A 26,719-nucleotide genomic window follows, 5' to 3' on the forward strand; every position below is an offset into this window, starting at 1 on the left:
AATATCTTCACTTTTTTCCATCGAGAATTCCAGACAAATGTGAAATTCCCTTAACCATTTCCATAGGTACACTGGTGTAATACCAAAATTCAAGCAACATTATGCATGGACATTACAGGGTCATATTTTATGAAGCACTAGCATTTGCCTGTCATGTGTTTAACACTAACATAGCTTTTCAAATTAGATTTTCTGTTCCTGTTTTTAAAAATGTGCACTGTTGTAAAACCGTTGCACTGTCAGTTTTCACACCATATACTGTCTCAAATTTATTTAAAATGTATTTCATTTTAAGAGTGAGAAAGAGTGGGGCCTGAACGAAAAACTAAAAGCCTGTTTAAGAAATGGGGAGGACATTCAGAGCTTCATGCAGCTGCTTGTGGAACAATGTACATTTTTAGAAAAATTCAGGTTCTGTTTATATCAGAATATTAACTATGTATTAATATTAACTATGGTTAGCACGGTTGCCTCGCACTTTGATTCCCGTCTCTGGCTGTGTGCGTGGAGCTAGCATGTTCTCCCCGTGCTTCGGGGGTTTCCTCCCTCAGTCGAAAGACATACGCTATAGGCTGATGACCATTTCCAAGTTGTCCGTAGTGTGAGTGTGATTAAGACCAGCGGTGGATTGGCACACCTTGTACCCAAGTCCCCTGGAATAGGCTCCAGGCTCCCCCGTGCACCTGTGTAGGATAAGCAGTGCAGAAATTAAAGTATGTATGTATGGAAAAGTAACATTAGAATCGTTTCCCCAAAGCCTTTAGAGTGAATCACCAGGTGTCAATCGAAGCGTTTCGACACACTGCACAGGTTTAATAAGTGATTGGTTCAATCAGTTAAAAGTTCCATAGAACTTATTCCCCAGCAGCACTGGTTTGAGAAAAAATCATAATACATTTAATAGCAAACATCGTGTTTATGTGTAGACTAACGACAGGAAAGAATTTGGCGGTTTTAAACGGTATCATTAAAGTACCATATTTGTCCCGCTTGTGGAATCTGCAACCCTGCTGAACCCGTGACGTCATTAGATGGCGCCTCTTCCCTGTCGACTCGCTACCTCTTTCTGTGGGTTGGTTTATCTTTTATTATGGTCGTAGTAGTGACAAAAGAACCAGGCAGTCCTATTAATTATATCTGTTTATTAAAAAAAAAAATACACCACTATTTTAGCGTAATTTGGTGTGTTCAGTGTATCCAGCAGCGGTTGAGCTGAGCTTGTGCTCGGACCTTTATCCTGTGAGTTAGCGCGCTGGCTAGTCCAGTGTCTCCTCCAGCTAACGACATTCTCTCTGCTGTGTTGATTCATTGTCTTTCTTGGATCGACAAGCTAGCTTTATCTACACTTAACGGGGAACTATCTAGTGGAAACGCTTCAGAGCTGATTTTTCTTGGTCTCCTAGTTAGCTCTTCTTGTCATGGAGTGTCCTCATCTCAGCTCCACGGTGTGTGTAGCGATGGATCCCACTCGCTTCCCTCACGGTTCACCTTCTTCATGGTGCTGCAGTGGTGAGTAAAACAGTGAATAACAACTAAACCCTTCTGATGATCAAACTCTTTATTAAGCTCTAGCTGCAGATTAAAAGACGCAGATACTGCAAGTTTAGCTAGCAAACATTTTACAAGCTAACCTAGCCAAAGTATTCACCTAGCTAGTCAACTTTCTACTTTCACACAGCTAGTAAATGAATATTATTGGTGTATTATTATTGTTTCATGTCTATATAAAATTAGTGTATGTATTTAAGTTAACAGAATGGTTACCTAATCTGACGTTGGTGGATTATTTAAAATGATGGAGAGAAGCGTGCTGTCCTGCACACCCGCTCCACCCACGTGTTTAAGTTACAACATCTTTTCTCGAAGGATCTGCAGATGACACTTTTTTAATAGGTTGTTTTGAGTATTTTGCCTTGTTATTTGTAATTGCACTTACTATTAACACTCAGCAGTTTCCTGTTGTCGGCGAAGTTGTTATTTGTAAATCTTTTTTAAAGGCTAAAATATCAGGCAAACGTTTAAACACGAAGAAAGGAAAGTGATTGGGCCTGCATGACACTGCTTAAATGATAGTCAGGATTATTATTTTTTATTTTCTAATTTTTTATACCATTTTCACAGGTTAAAAAAAGAAGTAAAACGACATATTGTGTTTCTCTTCCTCTTTGCTAGTTTGCCGGTCAAATAAAAGTCCTTGGGTTTGCCTCACCTGTTTGAATGTGCATTGTGGAAGGTAACACTTTGCTTTTGAGTCACTAATTTAGCCTCTGTGGTGTCTTTTCTAAATAACAATGAAAATATTCAAAGTTCATTTACTGTTGATATTGTAGTGCAAGGCATGCTCATTTATGTGTATCTATATATAAAGGTATGTGAATGGCCATGCTAAGAAGCATTTTGAGGAGGTTCACTGTTCAGCAACTGGACAGAAGAAAACTGAGAAGTTTCAACAGCATTCTGTGTGCATGGACTGCAGCAGTTATAGTACCTTCTGGTATGTATAATGTCAAGTCCAGTTCTCACATTGAACATTCAAAGCTGAACGCTTTATAAATATTAAAGCAGACGTATACCTTATTAGTTAAACAGTTTTATATTCTCATAATAACCGTTGTGTGTGTGTGTGATGTTTTAAGTTACCGATGTGATGACTTTGTGGTGAATGACACCAAACTGGGCCAGGTGCAAAGGGTGAGGGAGCATCTTCAGAGTTTGGAAAAGTAAGTATTGCGTCCTAGTCGCTGTGGACATACTGCATGAACACTAGAGCTGCAACAACTAATCGATAAAATCGCTAACAATTGCTTGTGAATATTGTTGTCAACAAATCTCATTATCGATTAGTTGGTCTGCGCACGGCACGTTTACTCGTTGTTACTTCTGTTGCGAAAACATGCATCGCAGGGTAAAACCTAAAGTTGTGTCTGAAATCATTAACTATACACTTACACTATGCATTATGTATGCTAGTGTCCAGTGTATGAATTTTAGAAGGGTAGTATCATCTCAAATAGAGTGGTGCAGGGATGATGTCATTTTTGTATGTTAAAACACAGAAACGAGTTAGCATTTTAGCCCTTCAATTATGAAATCAATTATGAAAATAATCGTTAGTTGCAGCCCTAATGAACAGATCATGATTACATAGCAGGATTAAAGCATATCAATAGCAAAGGATACAATTTCTCTGAAAACACTTCTATTTGAGAATTCACAGCACAATGGCTGATTCAATGGTGAAGTGTAATTACACTTTCTGTAAGAGTTGAAAGATGTATACCTTGCAGATGATGCATAGATATAAATGGAATATGTATTGATGATGTTTCTGAAAATTGGACCTGTTTTTAAATGTATAACACATGGATGTATTTCCTCTGCTTCAGCTCTGTGATTAATTCTGACAGACCAAGGAAAAGAAAACTCTCAGGGAGTTCCTCTCCTGACCTCAGGATGTCAGCAGATGGTGTAAGTGTAAGCTGCAAACATTAAATATTTTGTTTGTTTGTTTTGCTCTCAGAAATGAAACGAACCGTACTGACTGAGGTACAGATAAATTATTTTGCTTGGATTTATTGTTGGATGTTGTTGAGAGTAAAATGTTGCAGTGTGTCTGTGTGTAAAAATTGCTGCCTTATAGTCCTAATGTTGAGCTCTAAAAGGCAAAAATTAAAGCCCTGCTCAGAATACTCTAGTGGACTGTAAACTTAATCTGATAAAAAGAATTTTCTAGGGCACAGCACTGGAATTAATTTTTCCATTAGTTTCCTAAAGTTTTATAATGAGTGATTTTCAGTGCGTCTCTGATGCATTTGTTAATCATTAGTTGCTTTGCTCTGATGTGTAAACACTATGTAAACAGACCTAGCCATAAAACGTTTTTCTACCCGTCTCATTTCAGGAAGGCCCTCCAGCTCGCAGTGCTACTGGCCTCCGCAACTTGGGTAACACGTGCTTCATGAACGCCATCCTCCAGTCTCTTGGGTATGGGCATCTCTGGAGTCTGTACAAATGCATGGCTAGCATGGTTCTGTTCACTGGAGCTGGAATGGAGCCCAGGCCTCTGTGTAGAAGGAAAGCAGGGACTCTGTCCAGTCAGCTGGCGCTAATGGATGCCAAGAACACTCTGCTGACTGCTCATACCAGCTGACTCGTCTGTTAAACCACAACCAGTGCTATAAGCCACATGAGTCATTAAGCTCATATCATGATCAAGAACTTATCAAGGCCAAAACTTGAAATATATTTCAGTGACCAAGTTTAAAAAATTTGTTTTTTGGCATTGTGTGCTGTAAGAATATATTGGAGTAGTTCTTGTTTCTAATTAATGGAAAACTCCTAAAAGCTTATACTTCAAATGAAGGAGAGTTTGGCACAAAAAGGTGTTTGTTTGAGTGAGCAGACACAGTGGTTTTAGTTTATATGTGGTGGTGTGTTTAAACTTCCAAACAGAACTCCTAACCGCTGTGTCTTTGGTTCTGACACTTCCCCTTCCTGAGATTGGTCTAAATATCACATGGTGTCTGGTTTCAATGTAAGAACACCATAACTGACAATGTTTATGCCTTGTTCACTGCTGCTTTTTTTTTTGTTTTTTTCATTCGGTTTGACTGGGGTGCCGTGCCTGCTTAAAAAATGCAGTCCAAAAACAGCCTAATACTCCATATACGCCCCATTCAAGCCTCAAGTCTAACAGCATGGCTACTGTTGCAAAATTCATTGTAATGCTTAAAAGTAATGTCATGCAGTACATTTTGACTAGGCAGCATTAAAAAGACAGATTTCTGTAGCAAAATCTGTCTGTTCAGCTTACATGTTTTCAAAACATTCTGCACTCACTAGTGGTGCAGAGTGTACTAGAAAGACATTCAAAGTTCTTGGGCAAACTGACAACAGTGTGTTTGGCAGAAGTTTTGTTATTCAATTCTTTTGTTTGAAGCACAACAGGAGTCTTAAAGAGTGCGTCTGCCCTTAATTTGTGCCAGTCCCTATTTTTTCTACACAACTGATAAATGTGCAGTGTGCAGCTGAGTGGTTAAAACTTTGGGCTTCTGACTGGAAGGTCATGCGTTCAAATCCCAGCACCACCAAGCTGCCACTGCTGGGCCCTTGAGCAAGGCCTTTAAACCTCAACTGCTCAGTTGTATAAATGCGATATGGAAGTCTCTCTGGGTAAGGGCATCTGCCAAATTCCATAGATGTAAATGTGCTAGAGACTTGCTAAAGATGAAAATAAATCCAACTCATCCAAACAATATATTTAACCCTATGTAACTCAGCAATATGAACAATATAAAGCTGCATGCATTTATTCAGATAAATCAAAGATGATCTTTGAAAAATACCAAGAGTAGTGATTTATTTTCAAGGCAGGGTCCACGTTCTTTGGGGCATCGATAATTGAAAAGTTGCACCCCATTCGAGGACCAAATTGGGGTTTTTTTTGGTAGGTTGTGGTGTATCAAAGCAAAATTGTCAACTTCTAAGGGAAGGACAAACAAATCCCTTATATTAACTAATACACAAACAAGTGTATGACTGCTTTTACATCTCTAAATATGTGTTCCAGTTATTTTTCTTAGTCTGACATATAAGTGAAAGGCTTTGTTTGCTAACATTGAGTGTCTGATCTTTAAAGTTGAAACCCTTTTTTTTTTTTTCTTTTCTTTTTTCTCTTTTCTTTTTTCTCCTTTCAGTAACATTCCTGAGTTTAGTTGCTATTTTAAAGACTTGCCGGCAGTGGCACTGCGGAGCGGAAAAACTGCAGGAAGGAGAATGTACCACACCCGAAGCCAGGGGGACAGCAGTGTGTAAGGTCCTCTTCGGTAGATGGGGAGGTTGGGGGGTTGGGATGGGTCACCTCTTCTATTGTCTGGATTAAACCACCAGGAAGTGTAATGATTTCTTGAAAGTTGGTGTTACTGTTAAAATGATAATAGTATGTTAATGATATTAACATACTGTTATGATAGTGAATTTTGATAGTGATAGTGAATTTTCTTTAATCCCTTTGTAAGCGGTGTATACAACTGGGCAGACTGACTTTTTTCAATTTCACTCTTAAACTGTGCCTTATTCAGACATCATTGCAGACAGGATCTTGTCTAGACTATTTGTTCATTTTTGTGTATTCTGTAAACAATAAAATGGTAAATGTTAACATTTTGGACATTTTTAGAACCTTCTTGGATTTATAATTATTTGAGACTGGATGCTGTGACTATATGCTAAACGTTTTCCTCTCTCTGTGTGTTTTAGGTCCCTGGTAGAGGAGCTCAGGAAAACCCTTTGTTCCCTATGGCAGGGAAGTCAGACTGCCTTTAGCCCAGATGCTCTGTTCTATGTCATCTGGAAAATAATGCCAAGTTTCAGGTAATGTGACACTTGTCCATGACCTGCACTACTTTAGGCTCCTTTGTCTGCATCTGTGACTGTAGAAGTTACGCTATAGTGCAATAGCATTTCTCCTTTTGGGCCGTGCTGCTTCTGTGGTTCTGCCTTCTCAGGATTGAGAAACATAAGCTGCCTTTTCTTACCTTGTTGTAATCGTAAATGTAATCAGAGATTTCCAACTGTTATATCTGACAAAGGCAATAAGTTACCTTGAATATAAAGGTGCTTTAATGTATACACAAAAGAGGAATCATTGACTTTCATTAGGCTTTCAGCCAGTGACAGGATACTCTGTGAAGGTTTTAGTCCTTCAAGTAAATTTAAGTTAACATACTGAACTAGTTAAAATCAATTTGGATTTTCCTAACCAGGGATGTGACAGTAAATCATGATGGTACAGCACAATAAGAAAATATTAACTAAAATATCCTTACTTTATGCTACACTAGTTTAATCATTTACCCTGGCTAGTGTTTGCCAATTAGTTTAATGAGGAATGAAACAGGAAATTGGTAGAGAGCAAACTGTAGCTCAGACTTATTGAGAATTTAAGTGAATCAACAATCCCAGAGCAGTATCAGCAATATAACTAACCGTAAATGTTTATTATAAAACAAAACTAGCTAACTAACATTGAGAGAAACCCCCAAATGGGAGATAACTAAAATACTACTGCTCTGATGTCATCATTTTTATATACGCTCACTATGGACTTTATAAAGAACACTATACTAACAGTAGGTAGTGCCTCCCTTTACTCTCAAAACAGCCTCAGTTCTTCATGGCATGGATTTCACAGGATATTGGAAACATTCCTTTGAGATTCTGGCCCATGTTGACAGGATTGTATCATGCAATTCCTGAAGAGTTTACAAGTGAACTTTCATGCTGTGAATCTCCTGTTCAACCACATCCCAAAGGTGTTCTACTGGATCCATGTCCAGTGACTGGGAAGGCCACTGAAGAACACTGAACTCATTGTTCATGAAGCCAGTTTGGAACGAGTTTTGCTTTGTGACATGGTGCTTTATCATGGTGGAAGTAGCCATTAGAACATGGGTAAATGGCGGCCATGAAGGGATGCACATGGTCAGCAACAATACTCAAGTAGGCTGTGGCATTCAAGTGATGATAGATTGGTATTAACAGGATCAAAGTGTGCCAAGAAAACATTCCCCAAACCATTACACCACCTCCACCAGCCTGGTCTTTTGACACTACGCACGTTGGGTCCATGGATTCATGATGTTGGTGCCAAATTCTGACCCTACCATCTGTGTGCCTCAGCAGAAATCGAGATTCATCAGACCAGGCTACATTTTTCCAGTCTTCCAACGGTCCAGTTTTGGTGAGCCTGTGCCCGCTGTGGCCTCGGCTTTCTTTTCTTTATAGACTGAAGTGGGACCTGGTGTGGTCTTCTGCTGTTGTAGCCTGGCGCCTCAAGGTTCGATGTGTTGTGCATTCTGAAATGCTTTTCTGCTCACCACAATTGTACAGAGTGGTTATCTGAGTTACTGTACCCTTTCTGTCAACTCAAACCAACCTAGCCATTCTCCAACCTCTCTCATCAGCACAGCATTTCCATCTGCAGGACTGTCGCTCACTGAATGTTTTATCTTTATTGCACCATTCTGAGTAAACTCTAGAGACTGTTCTGCTTGGAAGGCGCAGGAGATCAGCAGCCCATCTAGAACCAATAATCATGCCATGGCAAAATCCCAGTTTTTATGGTTGATGTGAACATTACCTGAAGCTGTTGGCCGTATCTGCATGATTTTATGCAGTGCAGTACTGCCACATGATTGGCTGAGGTGTACAGGTGTTCCTAATAAAGTGCTCGATGAGTGTATATGGTTAGCTGTTTATGATTCACTAAGATAGGAGGGAAGGAATTTTTATGGGGTTGTGTCTTGTGACATACTAGAAGGTGAGGCATTGGGTTGTCCTATTATTCCAGGCCTATTCCCAACTGTACTGTCTGTACTGTGCTTTATGATTTCTGCAGGGGCTATCAGCAGCAGGATGCCCATGAGTTCTTGAGGTACCTACTGGATCATCTCCACAGGGAGCTGCAGGGCAGTAAGAATGGTTTGCCTGGACCTAGCCTGCTCCCAGACATCCCTAACCTTAACTCAGGAAGCAAATGCAGCATGTAAGACATACACACATTGCACACCACCAGCACCACCATCATCTTTATTGTGCCTAACACAAACTAGCCACCTGTATTGTTTTTGGAAAATTTTCAATAAATTATTAGTGGCACATAATCTCAGATGATACTGTATTATCTAAATAACATTTGACATAAGCCTTTAGTTGAGCCACATTATATTCCATGTTTAAACTCAACTTTACACACTTGTGAACATGGCAATAGTTAAGCCAGCTGTTTTCTTGCTTACTTTTTAAAGCTACTACAAAGAAGAAAAATCATGGAAGAAAAATCTCTTCACAACAACAAATGAGTTACACTTTTACACTGGGCTAAAAAAAATACTGCACATTGACATGTTAGCAGTGAGCTAGATATCTATTTTGGCATGATGAGAGTGCTGTCCTGTGACTTTTTGTTGCTAATTGACATGTTTCCATTAAAACATGAGTAAAAACAAAACTGTATGGAAAAAATAAACTGTCAGGTAAATAGCTTTTAGACTTGCAGTTAGTTCTCATTGAGAGCAAACACTCATAACCTGCAGATGGCCATACACCTGCTCATAGAGTTTCCAGCATGTGCTAGGCACCCAAATCTTATGCGTCTAACTTGCTATTAAATTTGCAAATATTAAAAAATACAGATTCATCTCAAGCTCTGTCATTCTAGGGATAATTATAGTCAGGATATCAGTTTGTTCCTGCATAATAACAGTAATACTAAAACTGCACAGACCCCGGCCAAAACACACACACCCACAGTCACACTGCTGTTCTGACAAATCTCACTGCTGGAAACGAGCCATCCAGTTGTGATGACATTATCAGTCTTGGGTTAGATACACTGAGCAAATGAAGCATGCTCAGCAGCAGTATCATTGGGCTTGGTGATTGTATTGCCAGAGTGGCACTGTGTTATGGCATGGCCATTGAGTTGTCTGAAGCGATATGGCAGTGTAATCCTGTTCCAAACAAGAGGATTAACGATTTGGGCTAGACATGCCTTACACAATGCCTGTTCTGGGAAAGTGTTCCTATGATGTTTGATGATTGTGTTTCATTCCCTTCTATTTCAGTAATGGGACTCCCACTATGGTCACTGCTGTATTTGGTGGTGTCCTGCACAACGAAGTAAACTGCCTGATATGCGGCACAGAGTCTAAGAAATTTGACCCGTTTTTAGGTGAGATTTTCCACCAGTATTTCCTATCTGCAGTTTTAAAATACTCTTGGTAAGTAATACTTCTCTCCTTCAGACCTCTCCTTGGACATTCCCAGCCAGTTCAGGGTAAAAAGGACAAAGGACCAGGAACCAGGGCCAACATGCACTTTGGGTGGTAAGTAGCTATTCTGTGTTATTCTGTTCACAGCATTAATTTTTTGTTTTGTGTACTCAATCTTGTACAGCACATCCGGAAAGTATTCACAGTGCTTCACTTTTTCCACATTTTGTTACGTTACAGCCTTATTCCAATATGGATTAAATTAATTATTTTTTCTCAAAATTCTACAAACAATACCCCATAATGACAATGTGAAAGAGGTTCGTTTGAAATCTTTGCAAATTTATTAAAAACAAAAAACAAAAAAAGCACATGTACATAAGTATTCACAGCTTTTGCCATGGCACTCAAAATTGAGCTCAGGTGCATCCTGTTTCCACTGATCATCCTTGAGATGTTTCTACAACTTGATTAGAGTCCACCTCTGGTAAATTCAGTTGATTGGACATGATTTGGAAAGGCACACACCTGTCTATATAAGGTCCCACAGTTAACAATGTATGTCAGAGCACAAACCAAGCCATGAAGTCCAAGGAACTGTCTGTAGACCTCCGAGACAGGATTGTATCGAGGCACAGATATGGGGAAGGGTACAGAAACATTTCTGCAGCATTGAAGGTCCCAATTAACACAGTGGCCTCCATCATCCGTAAATGGAAGAAGTTTGGAACCAGCAGGACTCTTCCTAGAGCTGGCCGCCCAGCCAAACTGAGCGATCGGGGGAGAAGGGCCTTAGTCAGGGAGCTGACCAAAAACCCAATGGTCACTCTGACAGAGCTCCAGCGTGTGTCTGTGGAGAGAGGAGAACCTTCCAGAAGAACGACCATCTCTGCGGCACTCTACCAATCAGGCCTGTGTTGTTGAGTGGCCAGACGGAAGCCACTCAGTAAAAGGCACATGACAGCCTGCCTGGAGTTTGCCAAAAGGCACCTGAAGGACTCTTAGACCATGATGAAACAAAGATTGAACTTTTTGGCCTGAATGGTAAGCGTCATGTCTGGAGGAAACCAGCCACCACTCATCACCTGGCAAATACCATCCCTACAGTGAAGCATGGTGGTGGAAGCATTATGCTGTGAGGATATTTTTCAGTGGCAGGAACTGGGAGACTAGTCAGGATAGAGGGAAAGATGAATGCAGCAATGTACAGAGACATCCTTTATGAAAACCTGCTCCAGAGTGCTCTGGACCTCAGACTGGGGTGAAGGTTTATCTTCCCACAGGGAAAGGACACTTAGCACACAGCAAAGATATTGAAGTCATGGCTACAGAACAACTATGAATGTCCTTGAATGGCCCAACCAGAGCCCAGATTTGAACCCGATTGAACATCTCTGGGGAGATCTGAAAATGGCTGTGCACCGACGCTCCCCATCCAACCTGATGGAGCTTGAAAGGTCCGGCAAAGAAGAATGGGAGAAACTGCCCAAAAATTGGTGTGCCAAGCTTGTAGCATCATACTCAAAAAGACTTGAGGCTGTAATTGGTGCCAAAGGTGCTTCAACAAAGTATTGAGCAAAGGCTGTGAATACTTATGTACATGTGCTTTTTTTTTTTTTTTTTTTTTTTAATAAATTTGCAAAGATTTCAAACAAACTTCTTTCATGTTGTCATTATGGGGTATTGTTTGTAGAATTTTTAGGAAAATAATTAATTTAATCCATTTTGGAATAAGGATGTAACATAACAAAATGTGGAAAAGTGAAGCACTGTGAATACTTTCCGGATGCACTGTATATAATGTACATATCATATTAGGGCATTCAGCAGAATTATGAGGTATGAAACATAATTACAGTTAATTGACTATAGGGACATGAAGTGTTGCTAATCATTTTGTGTAGTTTACTTTAAATTGCAGGAACGTTATTAAAAAGAGAACCTGTCTTCATACATTTTGTTTTTCAGACTTGTCTTTTGTACATTACGGAAAATGGAGCCTTTTTTTTTGTTCTGTTATTGATTAACATGACTGCTGTGATGTTATTCACAATAACACATACATTTGAGTGTCCTGTTGTGTACTGTTTTATACAACAGAAAAAGGTAAAACAAATAAATGACTAACCTTGTTTAAAATATCTGTTTAATATTGACCTTTTCTTCTGCAATAGAAAAGCAGTCCCACCACAGGTGGCTTGTTGCTATGCAACAAAGTAATAATATTAATATATAGCTGCAAGCAGCAATTAAGAGGGCCAAGTACTTTGTCCCCACCCATCATGACTGAGTAAGACCAGAAGCCATTGGGACCAGAAGCCATTGGCAAAACATCAAGCCGTTGCTAAGAAATTTTCTTCACTTCCTGTTTTCAGTAGACCTCCCTCTTAACTTTTAGATTTCATTCCTAAATTTATGTGAGAAGGTTGTCAATATGTAAAAGTGTAGCTGAGACTGTCCTCTATTACTGTGCCAAATTTCATAAGTGTACAAAGCGTTCTATGGGCTGCCATAGACTCCCATGTGGAAGTATAGTAATAATAAGAAGCAGACGAAAACGTATACAGTCACTATAGTGTGCCTACATACCTTCTGTGCTTGGCCCCTTGAAAAATTTGCTGAGCTTTTAAAGTAGTGGCAAGTCTGGAAACTCTTTAGCCTGCCCATGTTAGTGATCATGCTTGGGAGAAACAGGCCAACCATGATTCTATTCTTTGAGCATCACCTTACTTACAAAGTAAACATGGGTGTTACAACTTGTGTGGGAAAAGTGTTAGTCCAATGTTGGCAGTTTCTCTCTGACAGTCTGCAGAGGTTTGTACGCTGAAGGCATCGTGCAGAGTATCAGAGAGAAATTTCTCTGTGCCATTATCAGATGATTATGGCTCGGACACGTTTCACCCAGTCAGTCCATGTGGTCAGAACTAACTGTTATATAATGGCTGACATTAAATGCCCTTCTCACACTGGTCTTTCTCTCCTCCTGTACTATTGGGTACTTCCTTTTGAGAACTGCAGTATAATACACTTCTGAGGAATGGTTTCTTGTAAAACAGCTGAATTGCTGTCTATTTGGTTTTCTCTCTCTTTCTCTGTCTATCTAGACTGCCTTTCTAGTTTCACTGACCTGGAGCAACTCGATGAAACAGAGCTCTACATGTGCCATAAGTGTAAAAAACGACAAAAGTCCACTAAGAAATTCTGGATCCAGAAACTGCCTAAGGTAGGGTGTATTTCCCAGATATTTTTTTTTTTTTTTTTGTATTTTATTGCTTTTGCGTTGGTGGTGTGGCTTACTCTCTCTATTGCAGGTCCTGTGTTTGCATCTAAAGAGGTTCCACTGGACAGCTTTTCTAAGAAATAAAGTTGATACCTATGTGGAGTTCCCACTGCGAGGCCTTGACCTGAAGTGCTATTTACTGGAGGTGAGATATGGACATGTTGTCTGCACTTAAGTTCTTAAATGTGCAGTATTGTTAGCTTCAGTGTATGTTTCTGTTTTCAGTCTGAAAACAGTCTCCCTGAGAGTTGCCTGTATGACCTTGCTGCAGTAGTGGTGCATCATGGATCTGGGTATGTGAATGTCTTTGTTGATGTCAGTGTGGTTTTCATCCCTTAATAAAATAAAAATATAGGTTTTTCTTGTTGCTCCTTTAGTTACTAAAGAGCATCTGTACCACAAGACAAGCTTTTTATAGTATTATCCCTAATCCCACCAATAGGTGGTGATATTGCGCCATTAGGCCTTCCTCACTGTCTGTTTGTAACTTGATGTGTTTACATGCTGGCTAATAATCAATTCATACATTTGTATATGAGTCTTTTTCTTTCTTTGTTACTGTTTATTTTGCCGTTTGATATGAAATTAGGAAAGATTCATCATTGTCTTACTAAACTTACCCTTTTTCTGTTGGTCTGTCTCTGCCAGGGTGGGATCAGGTCATTACACAGCGTATGGTCTTCACGAGGGCTGCTGGTATCACTTTAACGACAGCACTGTGACTGTAGTCAGTGAAGAGACAGTAGCCAAAGCCAAGGCCTATATTCTGTTCTACACAGAGCAGGACAACACGGGCTCCTTGACCAAGCCGAAGCTTTAATCAGCCTTGCTGTAACATGAAGCCTTCAGAATGATAGTCCCATCTTTCCTGCACACAGTTCCACACTGAGCTTCAGTTCTTGTTTCACTCATAGCATCACCATCACACCTCAGTAAAAACTAAATGCTGCTGTGTTTATTATATTAAAACATTCCTTTCATTGTTTTTGTACAAAGGCCATCCTGTGTACTGGTGGACAATGTTGCAGAAACTGGATCAGTTGAAATGACAGTGTTGTAATTGTTTAATAATGTGTATATCAGATATTGGCCACCTCTTCTTTTAACATTAGATGACTTCAGGTTCATATAAAAGTTTTTTTGTAACTGAACTAAATTCGAGTATTTTTTTTTTTACTGCTGTTTGTTGGGATTGAGGCATTTCTCACTTAAAACTTGAACAATCATAATTTGTATAAAGATGTTCTCTTTTCCTTTTTGTATTGCGCAGGTATTTTACTTTTACAAACAGTATCCCCTCATAAATGTGAAAGACATTTGAAGAAAGGGAAAATGTTGAGGCCATTACATTTTGATTATACTGTTTTAATGAGAGTAACCATATCTCTTGCTTTTTAAACCTTGATTCTACCATCATGACATTTTAGCACTCATGATTTTATGTGGTTGTTTATAGTAGCACTAAAGAGTAATGCCAGTTATAAAAATGTAGCCAGTTTTTTTAAGAACATGGAGCATTGAAGTGCAAAAAATAATCTGAGATCTTCACTGACATTGCAGTGAAGTTGAATTCTCTCCTACCTTCAGTTTAGACTGATCACTTATTGTCTTTGTTCTGAATCAGAAAGTGACTACTTTAAACCGTAATGAAATTGTTATGAAATCCCACAGTCTCATGTGAATCTTGTGATAGGTAAGAGAACGGAGGACTTTGTATTCTCCAAGTGTTTCCTGCTCATGAAAATCGCCCATTTTAAATAATTATTTTCAAGATGAAGTCATGGTTTATTAAGTTTTGACAGATGCGATGTTTGCTGTAACACTGTGCTTAAAATGATGCCTGCATCAGTAAACTTTCCAGCAAGTTCCACTTTTACAACAGTCTTGTTGGTCACATGGTTTTGTAGTTAAGCTTTACGTTATCTGCTCTGTTCTGAGAGAAGATAAATTGCACATTTTAAATGCAGTCATAAGGGAGGATGTGTAATTACAGCTTCAAAGTACATTTGAAAATGTGGGTGAGGCAGTAGTATTTGTTTTGTGTGTGTGTGCACATATGTTTCCTATGGAACCTTGCCTGTTTATCAGATACTGGCAGGTTTGTTTGTTTTTTTTCTTGAATGCAGGACTAATTTCAATATCAAGGTAAATGGTGACCAGTTTTGATGATGTAAACCACTTAAAGCCACTGTGCTAGCAAGTGCTCTTGCTGGGCTTTTTCTTTTTCCCCCATATCAAACGCTTTTCGCCCACGTACCCGGCCTGTGAGGGCAGCGCACATACAGAGCCTTCTCTAACTACTGGCAGGCGAGACAGAAGCTCTGCTCAACCAAAGAAACAGGGCCTCTTGTGTTCTGAGGAAGAACAACTGCTCACTGAGTCTGGTTTGACCCTCCCCTGCACATGCACAGGTGCCAGTCTAAGGCTGGAATAATATCCTCATTAAGTATACAAATTGAGCAGCTGCCTCCTCCAACAGGCTTTCTTCTCTCTGTCTCTCTATCCCTCTCTCTCTATCACCCTTGCCTAGGAGCTCAGACCACAGCTGCTGATAAGTTCACATTGCCCTGTACTGCTGCTTTATGTGTTGCCAGCACATTATGGCTCAGTTTGAATGAGTCAGAGTACAAGCTGAAATTTCACTTCTGCAGGGCATCACTTTGTCGTGGCACGTACCAGTGTACCTAATGATGCCAGATACCCGCCTGAGAGGTCAGAGAGTTGCTTGTCTGCAGAGGTTTTTTATTTAAATATTTATATATTATATATTTTATATATTTAAAATGCTCTCTATAGTTGTTCCTTTGAATGCTGTTGTCTCCCCCTTAATTTTCCCTGAATACTTTCCTATCTGATGTACTTCGTGTGCTGTGCCCAGGAAATAAATGTGAAATCGGTTCACAGTGTTCCTCCACTTCAAGGTTGGCCACTAGCACATGTTGTTTTTGTGCTGCTTTTGCAGATGGATGTGTAAATCAGCATATATGAGGAAGTGAAACCAAGGTTGGCGTTGAACTCTGGGAAGTTTTCAAACCAGATTCTCACTTCCGCCCACAACCTGAGTGAGTGAATGTGAAAGTCCTGCCTTGATTTTTCCCTTCAGCTGTGAGTGATAAACACAAGCCACTGCTATCTAAACATCTGCCCCAACAGATGGACTAGCACTCTGTGTGTGTGTGTGTGTGCGCACATCCTTCACACATTCCCATTTTTGACTTGGAGTTGTCCTCTCAAAATAACTCCTATTCTTTACGACCTTATATGTGCACAGCTACTGTGTGTGAGGAAGAGCCTGCCCGCAAAGGAATCATGTATCCAGGCCTTGCAGAACAGACTGCATCCCCAGCAACTGCTGTTGCTCTGTGTGTATCAGCAGGCTAGATCTCAGCCCAGCACACAAAAGCCTGTTTGATGCTTTTACTCTCTTTGCAATGCATCTCATAGATCTTAATCAGGAGTGCCTGCTTCATCTTTTTTCATTCTTGGATAAAAACAGTCGGCGGAACCTGTCTCTGACCTGCAAGCGTCTCCGAGTAGCCTTCCTGGACCCTGCCCTCTGGTCTCTGCTCAACTTTTTCTCCCCTAGTGAACTTATGAGGAACAACTTTATCCTTGGCCCCTTTTTGAGGTACTTGAATATATGCTGGCATTCCAGCAGGGTCAAAGTGTGTAACATTGAAGACTTTAAGAAGACGACGTTCCAGAGGGACCTCTGCAGCAAGCATGTGAGCTTGGTCAGCCATTTCCTGGATCGTGTTTGCCACATGTGAGTGCTTTTTGTTTTGTTTAAGCACCATCCCAGTATTGTCCACGTCATGTTTTTGATCTTGCAGATTGGGAGGAGGCAAAAATGGTAGTAGCAGTGATGATCAGTGTTGCTTCCTATGCTTGAATGTTTTCAAATTTTATGTACTACTCACTGTTCTTTTGACTATATAATAGCTCAATTTGTAAGCAAGGAAACCATGGGATTGACTCTTGCATCTCCTAGCTGTGGGGGGAAAAAACATCCATAACATACTCAGCTTGGAATGCAATTATTTTTCCCCAGGAGCGTTTTCTAGTGAGAGATGCAAATGACTGCCACTTTTTCTGTTTTGAACAAGCTCAGTGGCAAACAACCAAACTGTGCCTGTAGGCATGGATAAAAATATTTCAGAATTGCAGTCAACAATCATTCATGTGGACATCTGAATATGAACAGCATGTGGAAGTCATTTAAGTGTCTGTTTGCATTTCTAAACTGTGCCGTTTGAAGCAAAAGAACACAAAATGATTTTACAACACAAAACTGTAGATCTAATTAGAAAAGATCGATGATTCCCAGTCACTCCAACAATCTAATCAGAAACATCCTGATGTCCTGATGACTTAAAGGAATTTGGAAATGTTTTGACCTGAACCAGCTATTTACCTGGGTGCAAAGTTTCTCAATGTTATAAATGACACAAGGTCTGAGAAGCATAAAGTGTTTTGCAGAGATTAATTATTGGCTGGAGTTTTAATAAGAGGTCTGCACATGCTATCCCAGGCAGCCTATAATGACTGTAGACGTACTAAAGCTCTGTTTGCCAGGCCACGAGGCTTTATCTCTGTGTTGAAGCTGCAGTCTTATAAAAACTCCCACTTTCCAGTTTGTGATTGAAAGAGAAGAGATTCTGGCAAACAGCCTTTTCTTTATTTGAAAGCTGGCCAAACAAAAACTGGAGTGACTTTTGAGGGAAGAGGCAAGGAGCATAATTAATGAGAAGATCTGAAGTGTCTAGTCCTTCCTCATCTGCTCTCCTCACAAGATTTACACTGGCAGGTGGCGCTTACAATTAACAGGGTTTTTTAAAAAAAATTTATTGCTGTTTACTGCACATGTCTCTCTCTGTCTCTCTCTTTTTTGACACACACATGGACTGACCGTGTCATAACAACGTTTTATACAGAAAAATCTGTAAAACTTTGTTTGTTCTGGCGAGGAACTAGGAAAGGCTTACCTATGTCTAAGTTCAAAGATTAATCCATTTTTATTTCTCATAAGAATCCCTATGTTCTTTTTACTTCAGCTCACTGCTACATATCACTTGACACATGTCTCTTAGAAAATGGGTTAAATCTAGAGAATCCTACAAACTATCTAAGACAATCATCTAAGATCTATCCATGAAGAAGAAACCCTTGAAGAAACATTTTTCCTGTAAGAGTGTACACCATAGAAATACAGAGTGACTTTATTGCAGCCCGACAAATCTGTTTACACTCATACACAGTCCTTTGTTTAACAGTGTGGCTTGACCTGATTTATTGATTTACACACATTACTTGCACAATTTGGACCTTTAAATCAAAATACGTGAATTGTAGATAAAGTCTTGGTAATATTTCCTGGTGTATCTCAAGAAAAATGAAAAGAAAGTAAAATAAATAGCAGTGTATGACCGCAGTCATCTGTTCCATATCTCTGTTTTGTTTTGTGATACTCTTGGCCTGAGCTGGTCATTACAGTAGCCTGGATCTAAACAACTTGTGTATGTCTTGTTGTGTGTGTATTTTACTACCCCAGAGGTCATGGCAACATATTTAGTGCCACATTAGCCATGCATTACCAGTGAGAGCATGGAAATGACTGTGAAACCTATGATGATATGATATGAGATCAGCATATGGCAGTTCTTTAGTAAGTCTGTGCATTATTATTGGTATTACCTGGTTACTGTAAAATTGTGTTTAAAGTAGGCCTGGAACAGCATCCAGTATACATACAGTCACACAACATGTTTTTCCTAAAACCCCATGTGAGCAGAGGAATCTACGCTTTGGAAAATATTAGTCATATCTGTTCCCGGAAATGAAGCCTCTTTCACAATTCAGCAGAAAATCAGATAGGTGTGTGTGTAGGAGAGAGAGACAGAGAGACATAAGGAGCAAGCAAATGAGATTAAAGGAAAGAAAGAGGTGTGAAATACTAATATTCAGGCTGCTCCATGGGAAAAATACTGCCGCATTTTTTCTGCACAAAAGGAAGATGGTGCCATGGAAGAGGGAGGAGGGCATGGAACTGGGAAATAAGGGGAAACATATAGTTTCATTGTTTCTCACTCATATTAAATCAGCACGTCTTCTGCTGAGGAATAATGACTGAAATCAGCTTGAATGGCAAATGGAGTCTTCTCAGTTGTATTACTCCTTCCTCTCTAACAGATCTGTTTTCAGCTTGCTCCAGTATAGGAGAAAGAAAGAAAGAAAGAAAATGAGTGGCATGTGATTCAAGTGCTCCGCCCCATGTCCATGGATATTGGGACAGAACCATAATGCTCTGATGATACTCAAATGTGTCGGCCTCACATATAAGTGGTAAGATTATGTAAGCCTTTATGTAATCCACATCAGTACACGTGAATGACATCCCAGCTCTGTGAGTGTAGCCAGACTTCAGTGTGTGTGTGTGTGTGTGTGTGTGTGTGCGCGCTTGCAAACCCCGTGCAGTTCAATCAGCACATCCATTCCCGCTATAGTAAGAGAATGCACTAGGAGGAGCCATATGGCAGGAAGACTTTAAGATTTCTTGAGAACAGTACTAAGTGCTTACAAGTGGTGTTTTACATAGCATTAGATAAAAAGACACTAATTTTATACACAGAAAATAAACTCTGTGGACTTTGATTTTGTAGCGAGTTGATGCAGAAACTTTCAGCTTTTGTTGGGATTTTTGTTTATATAGAAATCTCTGGTGAACCACAGAGGTTACTGTCAGGTTACTGTCTATCGTCAAAGAAACTGGATTGGATTTCATATGTTACTAACAGTGTGATTCACTGTCCTATTGAAGGTGTGTGGATTAGATCTACCACTATGATGCCTTCATTGAGGAACTAAGTGCTCCAATGTGCATTCAATCAAAAGCATATCATCTCACACAAAAAATGCTATTCAAAAGGACAATAATAACCAACTCCTTTACAACCACAAATCCTGATCAAAGATTCTGAATCGATGCCAAAGCTCCTCTGGAGGCTGCTTTTCTTTCATACAGTAATTCTTCCACGCCATAATATGCATGCTATATTCTGTTATATAATATTCATTCACTCATTCAGGATCGCAGTGAATCTGGCTGCTATTCCAGGAACACTGGGCATGAGCCACAGTGTACGTCACCATCACAGAGCACCATGCACACACACATTCACACCTAGGGGCAAGTTAGTGTAGCCAATCCTCCTACGGCATTTTTTTTTTTTTGAGTTGGTAGGAAACCAGAGAACCTGGAGAAAACCCAGCATACATGGGGAGAACATGCAAAAATCTGCATAGACAGTAATCCAAGCTCAGAATTAAACCAGGGACTCTGAAGCCATGAAGCGCCAATTCTACCTGTTGCATCATTGTACCATCCTGTTATATTTGCTATATTGCTACAAATACATGCAGTTGGCTGCTTTATCAGACACATCATCCATATAGGTGCAGTACAGGTGCACTGACCATATATTATTTGGGTGAAGCATTGTTCTAGGTAAAGCAGTGACAGTGACATGGTTGTAAGTAGCATCATAGTGCATGAAACGCTGTTAGAAGTGTACCAGGTGAAGTAGAGTTGTTTGGGATTATAAACACTTCTGTGTCACTAATGTGTTCAGGAATAGTCCGGTAACAGTGTTAATAATAAATGCTACTGACAAATACCTAAAACTGTACATTGAAAAAATTAGCTACAATACAATACAAGGTGGATTTATACTGTAAGTGTGTCCAATAAAATATCCAGTAAGTATGCAAAGGTGTATTAACACCACAACAATTCTGCTTATACCACTGCCACTACTTCTGATGTGTGATGGGAATAAGAGCTGCACTTATTTCTCATAGAAGAAATGTGCATTATTTTATACCCATCCATGTTTCTATTTTCACTGATTTCTAACATGACTATCCTTTCTCTCACTCTTAAGGTGTCCAAACCTGCTGTCCCTAACCCTGTCCGGTTGTGGACACATCACAGACGGAGACGTGATCAATGTGCTGAGCAGTTGCAGGCAATTGCAGCGACTGTGTCTAGAGAACTGCTGCCGCGTGACGGATGTTGTGCTGCAGGCAGTAGTAACCCACGGAGGCAGTCTGCAGGAAGTGAGGGTGGATTTCTGCAGGAATGTAACACACACCGGGCTGCAGGCTTGCAGAGAGAAGAGGCCTGGAGTTCGACTATTCGCTGAGCGGAGCGCAGGGATGATACCCGACACTCAGCCTGGGGAAAAACTATACATCACAAAGGCACTGCAGAAAGTCCTTATCCTTTCCTGAGAGCCAAGGATGGGGATAAGAAGATCAGGTGTTTTCTGAGACCTGAGAAGTTATGCACAGTAATCTGATGAATTCTTTTTTTTTTTACTTTGAGGTGGAAAAGTGGGCATTATGTTCAGATTTCTTATTATTTTTCATCTTTGTTTTTATTAGAATTTTTATTACTGAGGTATCCATGGTCATTCAAAATGGTGTGAAGTTTCTACAGTGCTTAAATACAAACCTGTATTTAATACCATTCATTAAAGAATAAATAAACAAACAAAAGTGTGTCTTCAAGCATGCATTGAAGAGTTGACTCCTTTAAATCTGTATAATCTATAATGTAGAGAATGTTCCAAACACTACATTTCTTCTACTCAAAACATACTATATAGCATGTTGACTAAATTATACATGTGGAATTCTTCAGTGAATTATGAGGACTGCCTGTCTTAGCTCACTTTGTCCTTAACATGGGCCTGTTTATGTAACATACTAAATGGCCTTACAGTACTTGGATTTGCTCTGCAATTGTGCATTCACTATTTGTTGCAGTCTCATTATTTTTCCCTGAAACACTCCACACTACTTGAACTTACAGAACTGCTAAGCTATTAACCTGATCCTCGCTCAATTCTACCTGATCACAGTACAGTTGTCTATTAAGTAGTATGTAGGCTACCATAGTTCTCTGTTATTTCACCCTACAAAAATAATTGAATGGCATGTTTTGCTTACATGATCACAGGCCTACATGATTCATTCAGCCATAGAGACTGTGGATACTGGACATGATCCGAGTTCTGCTGCCAGGTTGCTTGCGCAAACAAAACCGGTGGAGTATAGAGCAGAGAGAGAGAGGGTCTCTTGCTTTTAATTCAGGGATAAGACAAAGAAATGTAGCTGTTGCTTCAGACATGGAGAGCACTGAGGTCATGTCTCAGCACACAGAGGTTAACTGAGGGTGCACTGTTTTGGCTTCCAGACATAGCTTTGATTAGAAATGTTTTGTAAAAATGTTGGAGGCAGAATGGCAGTAGGTTGGTTTGTTTAGATGCCACGTGACAGCATTGCATTTTAAAGTGCTGTACTGGACTAAACCGGTTTTAATGACGGACCATGTAAACTATATGGTATCTTGTATACGGTCTGTAGTTTCAAGTAAGGTACTTTATAATTTGGTGATTCCATGGGGTGCATTATCCATCCCACTGATATTACATTTACAATTATGTATGTTAAGCAAAGTAAAAGCCATATTAAGCATTGGCAAAGTGTCCTTCTACACTACAACACCCTGCTGAAACAAAACTATAGAAACCATCATAGAAATTCTAATGGCTTCCACTACAAATACCATTACAAACCATCAGCTAACATTAAACCATTACCATTACCATTATTGGTCCTTAATGGTATCTATTCAACATAACATACCACTAACAGAAGGCAACAAATTACCAGTATAAACCCACAGGGATCATTACAGTTTCCATTAAAACCAATACAATTCCCATTATGACCATTACAAATTCTGGAAAGTTTTCTATTGTTTTTTTCAGCAGGGCACTTGGAAAACAAAATTTTGCTGCTCTCATCCCACAATAACTAATTATTTCAAAAAACTTTTTTTTTTGCATGAATGTGCTTGAAATATCCTTTTTCATGTTAAAAGCTCAACACTTTTACTTTGTGAAATGTTACCCATTTAACAGCCAAATTTAACAGCAGTGTCTGAAAATAAACCTTGTAAAAATTGTTGTATCTACATGTATATACATTGTATCTAATGTATTAACACATCTTTGAATGCTTAACTTTAGGTTTTCTTATATTCACTATAAAATTCTTTTAAAAGGCACCACAATCATGTAAACACCCCTAAAATATAAAACATGCTGAATGCTACTAATATAAATTGAGAAATATGTCTCAAAGTGCACATTATGCACAATACCTTTAGACCAAATTATCATATATAGCTAACCTCACCGAAGCTCACAAGGACAGCCTCCATAGGAATGAAAATCAAAGATGTTCATCCTAAATGGTTTGCTCCTTATTTGTTTTGGTGGTGAAACAGTGTTCTCACTTGATGCATTGTCCATTTAGAAAATTTAAAGCCTCGTGGAGACTGATGGCTACTTCTCGTCTTATCCATAGAACATCCATCGATGAACCACAAATGCGAAAATTGTTTCGCATATCACACTTTATTTTTCATTGGTTCAAGTACATCATCCAGGTATTAGTATTGCACTGCAGGTTGTTGAGTTTCCCAATATGAACCCACTGCTTCCATTAAAACACACAGCTCTTGACTCCACCTGAACTATGGACTATGGAGATGGAGGTCCAGTGTTGCAAGGTGTGTGGTATATGTGTGACAAATTTTATCTTTATACGATTCAACTTTAACATTTACAATGTACACAGTGGCCTGTCAAGGCTTTTACACATTAACATAATTATGTAGAGTACAAGGATGCAATTACAAAATATCTCATTTGTTCCTTGGTGCAAATTGATTAACCACATTATAACTTTACTGTATTTGTTTCATAGTTGATATATTGATATTGCTATTCAGGGGGTTTGGTCAAAATACCTACAATACTACAATCACAATGAAAATAAACAAGGGCTAGATATAAGTAATTCTGTCTTCGCAAATTGCATAGGAGTAATAAAACTTGCAGAGATGTGAACTGATCTACATTTCTACAGTGCCTCTTTTTAAAAAAATTATTGAGAGTATCACTATCAAGAATGCATTATACTAAGCCTGACCTTGGATCAACCCTGAATGTAGCAAAATGCATCACTCTCTAAAACCCATGCCATCAGAGTTATTTTAGTTCCTAGGACAGGTTAAAACTACTAGCCAAATTAAAGATACGTTTAAATGAATAACATATGGTCACAAGACAAACTAAAATTCCATAACCTTAACAACAGTTACTCAGTGTGTGTGTTTGCATTCTTTGCCTTTTATTTAAACTGTTTTGACAAGAACCTTATAAGTCCTTTCTTCTGTAGCCAATATCCTCAGGATGTTCTGTCAGTGGTGTGAGATCTGTTCCGTAGGGAATATTGTAGCTATGCAGAAGAGATGTGAGACTGAAATAAGAAAGGAATTAACATTTTTAAACTCTCTTGAAAAAAAAGGTAAACAAACATCATACATGTGATCTCAGTGGAAGGACACATCAGTAAGTGGTGATGTACAGTAATTCTGAAGGTTGTTGTTGAGCAATAGTTGGACTGTGATTTGGTTATGTAACAGTTGTTGGGAAATGCTTCAAGCAGCCACTGTGATACTCAGACACTTTGTATCCAGTGTTGTTGTAAAAGTTTAAACACTTTCTTGGATGCTTTTATTATTACTAAGAATTTCAAAGAACAATTGGATCATTACACTAAAGTTAATATACACTAAATTGCCTGAGCTCACAGCCAGATATTTATTTTGTTGTGCCAATTCACTTCTAGGAGTTACATAATCAACATTCTTTCATCATTCAACATTTTAAAAAATGTTTTAGTTTTTAGTTGAGAGAAATTACATGTTGACAGCCAGAGTGACAGTGATTCTCCAAACTGTCTCCTCATTGATTTCAGTACACGTGCTTCACTCATGACTTCACGTGAACCGTGTTTCAGGCATTTTTTGGTAGTTCTCCATGTTTTAATTCTACTTTATCTCAACATGCCTTCACTTTCCCAAAACAGTGAAAGTTAAAGTGACAGAGATAGCAGCCCTTGACCTTGAGATAGGAGACGATAGGGATGAATGATGGTGTGGTGGATCTTCTTTCACAATTTTATTACTGTTTCAATTTTTTTTCTGGATCTAGGGATAGCTAGAGCTTATGTGCATGTAGAACCTCATGGGAGTGTATTGTGTATAAAACTATTCATGGATAAGAATTATTAACAACTGGAGTATTTATAATTCATGATAGGAATTGTAAGGCCTCCATTATAGCTGTTTACTATTTAACTATTTAAAGATATTTAACCTAATTTTACCTTATTTGACTATTTAACCTTATATTTAACTAAAGATAGACTACAAGATAGCATTCTGACTTTAAATTCTCTAAGATTGTAGAAATGTACAGATTTCTCAGAAAGTCAGCATGTTAAATAGGGGATTTTAAAAGAACTTCTTAAAGCAAATTGCAAGTCACTAAGGTTTCTCCACTAGCAGAACTCTGAATTTCAGTTGGATAAACCTTTCTATTTTTCTGTAGTCCTTCTGAGTCCTTCGCATTTCACTGAATATATTCTTAACCACAGGCATGAGTATTTGCGTGTATCAACATGTGAGATTATGCACTTGGCTCCACCTCATATAGCCTTCCTGGTATCGAACTGGCATATGACTGAAAATGTGGGCGAGTCCTTGCTCCCTGAACATTTTTAGTATGTGATGTAAAGTTTCCATGTAGGCAAAGCATAGCACCACCCATACATTTTCTTAAGGGGTAACCACATGCATTCAAAATCTTCTTATTGCTTCTGTCCAGAGAAATGCTTCTGTTTTCATTTTATAGCTACAGCATTATAGCATCCATATGCAGCATGGATTCAATTCAGAAAACACCTCTCACAGTTTTTATATCTGGTAAGATAAATTGTGCATACAGAAAAGCTAATGAGTGAGTACATTTTATAAAGAGTGCACTACACAGCACACATTCTCATTTATATCTGCTTACAGACAACATACTGTGCATATATAAGTCTCCCCAGTCGTTTCTCTCTCTCTCTCAAAGGCAGCTGAGGTCACAAGCTGTTTTTTTCCAGAAATGTTGGCAGGAATTCATATTGTAGATAGCCTCACAGTCTGAGTTGAAGGGGTGTGTATGAGGCTGATTAATGTCATGTAGGAATCAATGCCCCCCCCCCCCCCCCCCATGCCCCCCCTTTTTTACACTCCTACAGCTATCTTCATTCTTCTGGCATCTCCCATGCCCTGAGCGTACTGCATATTTCACAAGGGCTTTCATTTATTCCAGTTTAGTGAGACACACAAACATGCCTTGGTTGTACCTGGGCACTATTCTGGATTAACAGTAATGTAGATGGGGTGTGTGTATGTGTTTGTGTTTAAGCTGACCTGAGGTAACCTTCACAGGACAGGTGAGAAGACAATATGTATACAGTCTTTACTGTTTGGTTGCAGAGAGATGATTTTGGAGTTATGCAGATTTTGATTTTGATAATGATTTCATTGGGGGGAAAACACTGAAAAAACACCATATCGTCATCGTGTATTTCAGAGTTCATGTTTCATCTAGTTCCTCTATTCTCAGTAGTATAATTTTGGAGTTATTAGAGGAATGTGTATGAAGTGTGGAGTGAAATTGTTTTCAGGGTTTTCAAATTA

The 26,719-nt window shown here is 39.1% G+C and overlaps 2 protein-coding genes and 1 long non-coding RNA gene across 4 annotated transcripts; 2 read left to right on the plus strand and 1 right to left on the minus strand.

Annotated features, from left to right (window-relative positions):
• Positions 1-2: 2 nt before the first annotated feature.
• On the minus strand, positions 3-1,910 carry LOC108275138 (uncharacterized). The gene is made up of 3 exons (XR_006983614.2): positions 1,765-1,910; positions 977-1,501; positions 3-683 (listed from the first exon to the last, which is right to left on the minus strand). It is a non-coding gene; the product is annotated as an uncharacterized LOC108275138 (long non-coding RNA).
• usp3 (ubiquitin specific peptidase 3) lies at positions 1,368-14,932 on the plus strand. 2 transcript variants are annotated; one of them, XM_017485744.3, is made up of 15 exons: positions 1,368-1,509; positions 2,173-2,233; positions 2,369-2,494; positions 2,637-2,720; positions 3,387-3,468; positions 3,902-3,984; positions 5,697-5,810; positions 6,259-6,372; positions 8,399-8,545; positions 9,627-9,733; positions 9,807-9,887; positions 12,878-12,996; positions 13,085-13,198; positions 13,279-13,346; positions 13,702-14,932. In XM_017485744.3, the coding sequence occupies exons 1-15, from the start codon at positions 1,419-1,421 to the stop codon at positions 13,871-13,873; spliced, it is 1,563 nt and encodes a 520-aa protein (XP_017341233.1). In that variant the 5' UTR covers positions 1,368-1,418; the 3' UTR covers positions 13,874-14,932. The 2 variants fall into 2 exon arrangements, with proteins under 2 accessions (XP_017341233.1, XP_017341231.1); XM_017485742.3 differs by having other exon boundaries at positions 1,410-1,509; positions 3,387-3,474.
• Positions 14,933-15,811: 879 nt separating this feature from the next.
• fbxl22 (F-box and leucine-rich repeat protein 22) lies at positions 15,812-23,320 on the plus strand. The gene is made up of 2 exons (XM_047159893.2): positions 15,812-16,819; positions 20,994-23,320. The coding sequence occupies exons 1-2, from the start codon at positions 16,485-16,487 to the stop codon at positions 21,340-21,342; spliced, it is 684 nt and encodes a 227-aa protein (XP_047015849.1). The 5' UTR covers positions 15,812-16,484; the 3' UTR covers positions 21,343-23,320.
• The last annotated feature ends 3,399 nt before the right edge of the window (positions 23,321-26,719 follow it).

This window comes from Ictalurus punctatus, chromosome 14 (assembly GCF_001660625.3).
Source record: "Ictalurus punctatus breed USDA103 chromosome 14, Coco_2.0, whole genome shotgun sequence".
Lineage (NCBI taxonomy): Eukaryota > Metazoa > Chordata > Actinopteri > Siluriformes > Ictaluridae > Ictalurus > Ictalurus punctatus.